The sequence below is a fragment of the Dryobates pubescens genome, chromosome 24 (genome assembly GCF_014839835.1).
Source record: "Dryobates pubescens isolate bDryPub1 chromosome 24, bDryPub1.pri, whole genome shotgun sequence".
Lineage (NCBI taxonomy): Eukaryota > Metazoa > Chordata > Aves > Piciformes > Picidae > Dryobates > Dryobates pubescens.
The window spans coordinates 16,749,345-16,758,618 of NC_071635.1; the positions used below are offsets into that span (position 1 = coordinate 16,749,345).

Below are 9,274 nucleotides of genomic sequence, written 5' to 3' on the forward strand. Positions count from 1 at the left end.
TATTCTATGTATGTGCACGGCCGCTTGAGAGCAGCGCTGCCGGCCCCGCCGGAGCCCCCCAGCAGCCCCCTGCCAGCCGTGCCCGGCCGAGCTCAGCGCGGCGCCGGCCGGGGCTGCCTGCTCCCCGCTGCCCACCCCCGGCCCTTGCCCGGCAGCCGCCCAGGCTCCCCGCTGCCTACCCCCGGCCCTTGCCCGGCAGCCGCCCAGGCTCCCCGCTGCCCACCCCCGGCCCTTGCCCGGAAGGCCCCTAGGCTCCCCGCTGCCCACCCCCGGCCCTTGCCCGGCAGCCGCCCAGGCTCCCCGCTGCCGACCCCCGGCCCTTGCCCGGCAGCCGCCCAGGCTCCCCGCTGCCCACCCCCGGCCCTTGCCCGGCAGCCGCCCAGGCTCCCCGCTGCCGACCCCCGGCCCTTGCCCGGAAGGCGCCTAGGCTCCCCCGGCGCCCTGCCCCGGCCGCGCCGGTCCCGCCTCTGCCCGGGGAGGGCGGCGGGCAGGGGCGGTTCGTGCCGGGGGCACTGCCCCGGGCCGGCAGCAGCGCGGTCAGAGTACTCGAGCGGCCGGAGCGAAGGTCGGTGAGCGGCGAAGGAGCTGCGGGAGAAGCATGAGGGCGGTGCTGGACCTGCTGCTCTTCCTGGCCACGCTGCTCTACTCCTACCTGGAGGCGCTGCTGAAGCTCCTGGTGCCCGTGCGCAGGAAGTCGGTCAGCGGCGAGCTGGTGCTGGTGACGGGCGCCGGGCACGGCGTGGGCAGAGCCACTGCCCTCGAGTTCGCCAAGCGCCACAGCAGGTTGGTGCTGTGGGACATCAACCAGGTAAGGGCTGCGCCGCCGGCGGGGCACGGCCGGCTCCGAGCCCGCGGCGTCGGCGGCGCCTCGGCAGGGGCTGCAGGGCCCCCGGCCCCGCATCGCCTGCCGCCGGCGACAGCCAGCGCCGGGAGAAGGTTGGAGCCCGCTTGGGGCAGAGGCCCCGCGGGGGTCTGGTCCCGCAGCCCCTCGCTGGGGGCCCTCCGGGCAGCAGCACAGCTGCCGGAGCGCTGCAGGAGGCAGCACCCGGGGCCGGGGTCGGGGCAGGAGCCGGAGCCGGAGCCGAAGCTGGGGCTGGGACAGGAGCCGCGGCTGGGGCCGGAGCTGGGGTAGGAGCCGGGGCCAGGGGCGGGGCAGGACCCGGAGCCGGAGCCGCGGCCGGGCTAAGGCAAGGGGCCGGGGTAGGAGCCGGAGCCGGGGCCGAACAGGGGCAGGAGCAGGAGCCGAAGCCGGGGCCGGACAGGGGCAGGAGCCGGAGCCGAAGCCGCGGCCGGGCTAAGGCAGGAGCCGGAGTAGGAGCCGGGGCCGGGACTGGCAGCAAAGGCAGGCTCGGGCCGGAGCCTGTTGGTGCTCAGCAGCAGCTTCCCCTCCTGCTCGCTCTGCCCTGCCCCAGCTCTTGCCGGGCGCTGTGCAGGAGCTGGCTGCAGGGCTCCTGCGGAGGGCACCGCTGCGCGGCAGGGCTCCTGCGGAGGACACCGCTGCGCGGAGCTCCCCCTGTGTGCAGCTGGCAGGGGCACAGCTCTGCTCCCCCGCTGTGGCAAGGGTGCTGCCAGGTGCAGTGCTGTCCGTGTGCCCTGACCTGGGGGCAAAGGAATCGATGGCAGCAAAGGAGCCCTGGCCGCGGTGCTGGGAAGTGCCTTGAGGGGCTGGGTGCAAGCAAGCAGCCACTCAAGCACCCTGGCAGAGCAGCTGGGGTGGCTGGGAGGCTGCAGAGTGCCCTGCCCCAATCCAACTGCCCTGCCCCGGCCTCGTTGCTGGGGGCCTGCAGCCTTCAGCAGCAGCAGCTGGGCTGAAGGGAGCTGCCAGGCACCACCCCAGGGGCATGGCACAGCTGCTGCCAAGAGCTGATCTGCCCTAACCCGTTTGAGCCCCAGGGGCTGTTTGCTGCACAGGTCCCCCCTGGCCCTCTGGCCCCTGGGGACAAGGCTCCAGCAAAGTCTCCTCTGGGCTCAGTGTGTTGCTGTGGGTCAGGGGAGCCTCCCTGTGTGCCAGCTGCTGTTGTCCTGAGCAGAGTCTCCCTAGAGCAGTCTGGAGCTCAGCTCCCTGCTCACACCCAGCCCCTGGATGCAGAAGGGCTCACAGCCACTGTTCCTGTCTGGGCTGGCAGCCAGGGGCTGTGTTTGCAGAGCTGTGCTTAGAGCCAGGGGCTCTGCCTGCTGTGCTGGGGCAGCCTCCCAGTGCCCCCTGCCTGCAGCCCAGCTCTGGCTGCTCTGCCAGGGCAAGCTGCCTCTGGCTGCCAGCTTCCCTTCCTTGCAGCCAAAGGCTGAGGCTGGAAGCTCTGCCCTGCCAGGGACCTGGCTGCAGCTCTTTCCCTGGGCAGCGAGGAGCTGTTCCTGCCCTTGGTGTGGTGAAGTCCCTCAAGGAGAAACCTGCAGCCTGTGGCTGGTCTGCCAGGCTGCCCCAGCAGCCCTAGGTGGGCAGGGGGCAGTGGCAGAGCTGTGTCTGTCCTTGGTGCCTCTTGCAGCACGGCCTGGAGGAGACAGCAGCACAATGCCAGAAGCTGGGAGCCACTGTTCAGAGCTTTGTGGTGGACTGCAGCAAGAGGGAGGAGATCTACAGTGCTGCAGAGAAGGTGAGGAGCAGGGGCACTGCAGAGGGCAGCAGCACTTCTGAGGCCATGGCCAGGCTCAGCCTCTCCTGTGAGGCTCTGGCCTGGGTGCCAGGCTTGCTCCTGAAGGAATTTCTGCTCTTTAGGCTCCTGAACAGCCCCCAGACAGCACTGGGGCCTGTTGGAACCATTTGCTTGCAGAGGCCATGGTGCAGCTGGCTGGAAACAGCCTGTCCCTGGCCAGCCCCAGCTGGGACTCCCCAGAGCACAGCCTGGCTGAGGGCAGTGTGGGGCAGCCCTTAGCTCCTGGCAGGAAAGGAATAGAATAGAATAGAATAGAATAGAATAGAATAGAATAGAATAGAATAGAATAGAATAGAGTAGAGTAGAGTAGAGTAGAATAAAATAGAGTAGAATAGAATTACCCTGGCTGGAAAAGGCCTCAGAGCTCATCCAGTCCAACCTCTCCCCCAGAACCATCTGAGCAACTCAACCATGGCACCAAGGGCCTCAGCCAGGCTCTTCCTAAGCACCTCCAGGGATGGGGACTCCACCACCTCCCTGGGCAGCTCATCCCAGTGGCCAATTCCTCTCTCTGGGAAGAACTTTCTCCTCCCCTCCAGCCCAAACCTCCCCTGTGTGCTGGTTTGAAAGGAAAGGCTCTGCTTCCCCTCCACCACTGAGAAAGAGACCACAGCTAAACCCAGTCAGAGAAATGAGAGTATATTTTACAAGGAAACAGATTCTATGTAACACAACAAATACAGGGATTTCACAATATATACAGGAATATACAGCAAATGAACTCAACCAGAAACCAGACCCCCCACAGAGGGGGCTTCCCCCTGTGCCCCCTTCACCCCCCCTACCTCCCTTCTCCCCCAAAGAGGTAGAAGACAAGAAAAAAGGGGAGTTAGTACAGCAGAGGCCTATGCACAGGGAGTGAGTTAGTTCTTATCTCTTGGCAAGAAGCCCAGAAGCAGATCCAGCCGAAAGGAACAGCGAAGGGAGGAAGACTGAGAGAAAGTTCCTCACCTCCCACAATTACTTGGACTAACAATCTCACCTCCCACAGTTCTACCAATGAAATTCGTTTAAAATACCAAAATATTTTATAAACATTTAGCCAGTGTGGCCCTTCCTTAAAGGCACAGCCTCAAATGGCCACACCCTGGCACAGCTTGAGACTGTGTCCTCTTGTTCTGCTGCTGGGGGCCTGGCAGAAGAGACCAACCCCCAGCTGGCTCCAACCTCCCTGCAGGGAGCTGCAGAGAGCAAGAAGGTCTCCCCTGCGCCTCCTCTTCTGCAGGCTAAGCAACCCCAGCTCCCTCAGCCTCTCCTCACAGGGCTGTGCCCCAGACCCCTCCCCAGCCTTGTGCCCCAGACCCCTCCCCAGCTTTGTTGCCCTTCTCTGGACACCTTCCAGCAGCTCAACCTCTTCCCTACCCTCAGGAGCCCAGAGCTGGACACAGGACTCAAGCTGTGGCCTCAGCAGTGCTGAGCACAGGGCACAAGGACTTCCCTGCTCCTGCTGGCCACACTCTGCCTGACCCAGGCCAGGCTGCCCTTGGCCTTCCTGGCCCCTGGGCACACTGCTGGCTCCTCTTCAGCTGCTGTCCCCCAGCACCCCCAGGTCCCTCTCTGCCTGGCTGCTCTCAGCCCCTCTGCCCCCAGCCTGTGGCACTGCCTGGGGTTGCTGTGGCCAAAGTGCAGCCCCTGGCACTTGGCTGTGTTCAATCTCCTGCCCTTGGCCTCTGCCCAGCCTGGCCAGGTCCCTCTGCAGAGCTCTGCTGCCCTCTAACAGCTCAGCTCCTGCCCCCAGCTTGCTGTCAGCTGCTCATTCACTGCTGATGGACTCCATCCCGTCCTCCAGACCATCAATGAAGATATTGATCAGGCTGGGGCCCAGCACTGAGCCCTGGGGGACACCACTAGGGAGGGAGAAGCAGCAGCTCCAAACCCTATCTCCTGGCCCTGCTGCTCCTGCCTGCCACACAGGGGGGCAGGCAGCATCCCCTCCCCAAAGGAAACAGCATCTGGAGTGCCATGAATTGGCCCTCCCTGGCTGGGGCTGGATGGGTGCTGAGCTGCTGCTGTGTGTGCCCCAGGTGAAGAAGGAGCTTGGGGATGTCTCCATCCTGGTGAACAACGCTGGGGTGATCACAGCTGCCGACCTGCTCTCCACTCAGGACCACCAGCTCCAGAGGATGTTTGAAGTCAACATCCTTGCTCACATGTGGGTAAGGGCCACAACCCTCCCCGTGCCCCTGGGGCTGGGCAGCTTCCCAGTGCCCATTCCTGCCAGCCCCAGCCAGGGGCAGAGGGGCAGCTGCCGGCAGGGCTCGGCCTGGCAGGGCTGCAGCTCCTCAGCCTCCTTGCTGGCAGCAGCAGGGAGGAGAAGCTGCAGAGGGAGCAGCCCTGGGCTGAGCCACTGGCAGGGCTGCAGCTCCTCAGCCTCCTTGCTGGCAGCAGCAGGGAGGAGAAGCTGCAGAGGGAGCAGCCCTGGGCTGAGCCACTGGCAGGGCTGCTGCCAGCAGCTGGCAGGGGGAAGGCAGCTCGGCAGGGAGGGGAGAATCGGCTCCTGCCGGCACCTGGCTGCCTGGGGCCTTGCTGCTGGCCAAGCTGTGCCAGCTGTGCCAGCTGCAGAGGGGGCAGGAGTCGGTGTGGCTGTGGGCAGCTGAGGGCAGCTGCCAGCAGGAGCCCCAGCAGCAGAGGCTGCATGAGGGGCAGGGGCAGTGTGGGATGTGCCTAAGCAACTCCTCTCCTCCTTCCCCCTCCCCACCTGTGCCTGTTGCAGACCACCAGAGCCTTCCTGCCAGCCATGATGGAGGCCAACCACGGCCACATTGTCACTGTGGCTTCAGCTGCAGGGCACTTTGTGGTTCCTTTCATGGTGGGTTACTGGTAAGTGGTTTGGGAAGCAGCTCTCTGCATCCCTGCTGGCAGCTGTGCCTTCTGCTGCAGCGAGCACAGAGCAGCCAGGGTGGTGCTGCCTGCTGCTGGGCGCTGCCTGCCCCTTGAGGCCCCTGGCACTTGCAGCCAGCTGGAAACAGTCTCTGTGCCTTCCCCTTTGTGCCCCTGGCCCGGCTGCAGCTCCAGCAAGTTTGCTGCAGTGGGGTTCCACAAAGCCCTGACAGAGGAGCTGGCTGCCCTGGGGAAGGATGGCATCAGAACCACCTGCCTGTGCCCGGTCTTCATCAACACTGGCTTTGTCAAGAACCCCCGCACCAGGTAAGGCTCCCAGCTGCCTCTGCCTGCTGCCCTGCCTCAGGGCACTGCCACTCTGCCCAGCTCCAGGCCTGGCTGCACACCTGGCTGGCACCTGGCTGAAGGCAGCCTGCAGCCATTCCCTGCCCAGCGCCGCTGCCTGCAGCCTGCCCGGGCAGCTGCTGCCTCTCCTCTGCTTCCCACCCTGCCTCTGACCTCTCTGCTCTGCTCCCCAGGCTGGGCAAGATCCTGGAGGTTGAGGAAGTGGTTGAGGCCCTGATGGAAGGGATCCTGACCAACAAGAAGATGGTTTTTGTGCCAGCCAGCCAAAGTGCTGCTCTGCTCTTTGAAAGGCAAGTGCCCAGCAGGGAACCCCCAAAGCAGATCAGCTCGCAGGATCACAGAGTCACCAAGGCTGGAAGAGACCTCAAAGATCATTGAGTCCAACCTGACACCACAGACCTCATGGCTAACCCATGGCACCAAGTGCCACATTCAAACCCCTCTTCAGCACCTCCAGGGATGAGGACTGCACCACCTCCCTGGGCAGCACATCCCATTGATGAATGACTCTCTCAGTGAAGAACTTTCTCCTCACCTCCAGCCTCAGCCTCCCCTGGCACAGCTTGAGACTGTGTCCTCTTGTTCTGCTGCTGGGGGCCTGGCAGAAGAGACCAACCCCCAGCTAGCTCCAACCTCCCTGCAGGGAGTTGCAGAGAGCAAGAAGGTCTCCCCTGAGCCTCCTCTTCTGCAGGCTAAGCAACCCCAGCTCCCTCAGCCTCTCCTCCCAGGGCTGTGCCCCAGACCCCTCCCCAGCCCTGTGCCCCAGACCCCTCCCCAGCTTTGTTGCCCTTCTCTGGACACCTTCCAGCAGCTCAACCTCTTTCCTACCCTCAGGAGCCCAGAGCTGGACACAGGACTCAAGCTGTGGCCTCAGCAGTGCTGAGCACAGGGCACAAGGACTTCCCTGCTCCTGCTGGCCACACTCTGCCTGACCCAGGCCAGGCTGCCCTTGGCCTTCTTGGCCCCCTGGGCACACTGCTGCCTCCTCTTCAGCTGCTCTCCCCCAGCACCCCCAGGTCCCTCTCTGCCTGGCTGCTCTCAGCCCCTCTGCCCCCAGCCTGTAGCTCTGCCTGGGGTTGCTGTGGCCAAAGTGCAGCCCCTGGCACTGGGACTTGTTGAATGCCATCCTGTTGGGCTCTGCCCATCTGCCCAGCCTGGCCAGGTCCCTCTGCAGAGCCCTTCTGTCCCCTAACTGACCAACATCTGCTCCCAGCTTGGTGTCATCTGCAAATTTGCTGATGACTGACACCCTCCCCTCCTCCAGATCATCAATGAAGTTATTGATCAGGCTGGGGCCCAGCACTGATCCCTGGGGCACAGCACTGGTGCCTGGCTGCCAGCTGGCTGTGGCACCATTCACCACCACTCTCTGGGCTCAGCCTCCAGCCAGTTCCTCACCCAGCTCAGAGCTGCTGTCCCAGCCAGGGGCTGACAGCTTGGCCAGGAGCTTGCTGTGGGGGACAGTGTCAAAGGCCTTGCTGGAGTCCAGGTAGACCACATCCCCAGCCTGCCCCACATCCACCAGGCAGCCCCCTGGGCATGGAAGGAGATCAGGTTGGAGAGGCAGGACCTGCCCTGCCTGAATCCCTGCTGGCTGGGCCTGAGCCCTTGGCCATCCTTCAGGTGCAGTTATTGCCCCCAGGATAATCTGTTCCATCACTTTCCCTGGCACTGAGGTCAGGCTGCCAGGCCTGGAGCTTCCAGGTTCCTCCATCCCACCCTGCCTGTGGATGGGGACCACACTGGCAGCTTCCAGTCCTCTGGGACCTCTGCAGTGAGCCAGGGCTGGAGGCAAATGATGGAGAGCGGCTTGGCAGCTCATCTGCCAGCTCTCTCAGCACCCTAGGATGGATCCCATCCGGTCCCATGGACTTGTGAGTGTCCAAGTGGCTCAGCAGGTCCCCAGCTAATTCCTCATGGGCTGCTCCCTGACCCCATGCCCCACTCAGGAGGCCTCTTGTCCTGAGCCCCTCCTGCCCTGCTGTTGAACACTGAGGCAGAGAAGGTGTTCAGGACCTCGCCACTGGGTCGACAGCAGAGCTCCTGGCTGCTCCCTTCTCACTTCCCTGCTGCTGTCTTTCCTGAAGCATTTGGCAGGTGGCTGGGAAGCCAGCAAGCCTGGCTCTAACCCCAAAGCTGAGTGTTGAGGGGGAGCTGCAAACTCTTTGGGGGTCTTTTCTTTTTGCCTCCAGGACTTCCCCAGGTAACCCACATCAGGCTTTGCAAACAAGGAGAAAGCAAATGCCTCCTCCTTCTGCTCCTGCTCTTCCTCCTGCTCCCAGACCAGCTCTTCCCTCACCCCCTGTGCCCCTGTGTTTTATCCCCTGTGATTTAAGCTTCTCCTCCCACCTTTGACCCTGTGCCATTCTCTCTTGCAGGCTGTTCCCAGAGCGTGCTCTGAACGTCCTGAGGAAGCTGACTGAGGTCGAGTTTGATGCAGTTGTTGGGCAGAGGAGCACCCAGTGAGAAGTGCTTCTCCTTGCCCAGTGGCACCAGGGAAAAGCAGAAGGTCTGCTGAGGGTCCTTCAGCTCCTCTGCTTCCCAGCAGGAGCCAGGGAGCTGCTCCCAGGCCCCCAGCCCCAAAGCACACCCAAGGCTTCATCCCCCAGCTGCAGCAGGGCCAAGCCTGCACCCCGGGGGCTGTTGCCAGGGCAAAGCTGCAGCTCTGGAGGTCCAAAGGGCTGCTGTGGCTGCACTCACATCACCTCTGGTGCTGAGGCAGCCAGGAGCTGCTGCAGAGCCCCCTGGGGCTGGCACTGCTGCCTGCCTTGGGGCAGAGGGATGGCCTGAGCAGAGCCTGGGCTCAGCCCTCAGCAAAGATGCCTTGCAAGGAGCAATGTGGAGAAGAGGAGGGAGGCCTCTTGCCCTCAGGTTGTCCCTTTTTAACCTCTAAAAATGGCTCTGAATTTCCTGTGCCTTGGTGTGGGGACCTGCAGTGCTGCAGCCTGTGGCCTGATGCAATCCCTGGTGCCCTGGGTGGTCAGCTTCCCCCCTGGCACCATCCATGTGCCTTGCTCAGAATAAATGCAGTGATTTTTAATCCCAGAGCTGCCTGCTGTGGGAGCCAGGACCTGGAGGGGCATTTGAGGTGGATGCCAAGGCACAAACTCTCTCCCTGGTCACTTCTCACTGCTCATCTGCAGGTCCCAGGCGCCTTTCAAAGGTCTCTTTGGGAATCCAGTGCAGTCTTCCTTCACACCCTCCTGGGTGGCCTCCTGCATCTCCTGCCTGCTAGGGCATGGATTTTGATCCCATGAGGATGCAGACCAAGCTTTGCTCCTTGCCTTGCAAAGCAAACATCATCCAAGCCAGTGGGAGCTGCTGCCTCTGCTTCAGCTTTGATGTCAGACTCCTGGCAGAAGAGCAGAGCAAGGTGGTGCTGAGCAAGGTGGTGCTGAGCAAGGAGAGCTTTTGTTCACCTGCAGCTTAGAACCACA

General features: G+C 63.3%; 1 protein-coding gene across 1 annotated transcript; it reads left to right on the forward strand.

Annotated features, from left to right (window-relative positions):
- Positions 1 to 557: 557 nt before the first annotated feature.
- On the forward strand, positions 558 to 8,799 carry LOC128898480 (estradiol 17-beta-dehydrogenase 11-like). The gene is made up of 7 exons (XM_054172582.1): positions 558 to 808; positions 2,484 to 2,591; positions 4,676 to 4,807; positions 5,365 to 5,471; positions 5,661 to 5,798; positions 6,011 to 6,127; positions 8,216 to 8,799. Exons 1-7 carry the CDS (start codon positions 599 to 601, stop codon positions 8,301 to 8,303), a joined length of 900 nt encoding a protein of 299 aa, XP_054028557.1. The 5' UTR covers positions 558 to 598; the 3' UTR covers positions 8,304 to 8,799.
- Positions 8,800 to 9,274: the final 475 nt, after the last annotated feature.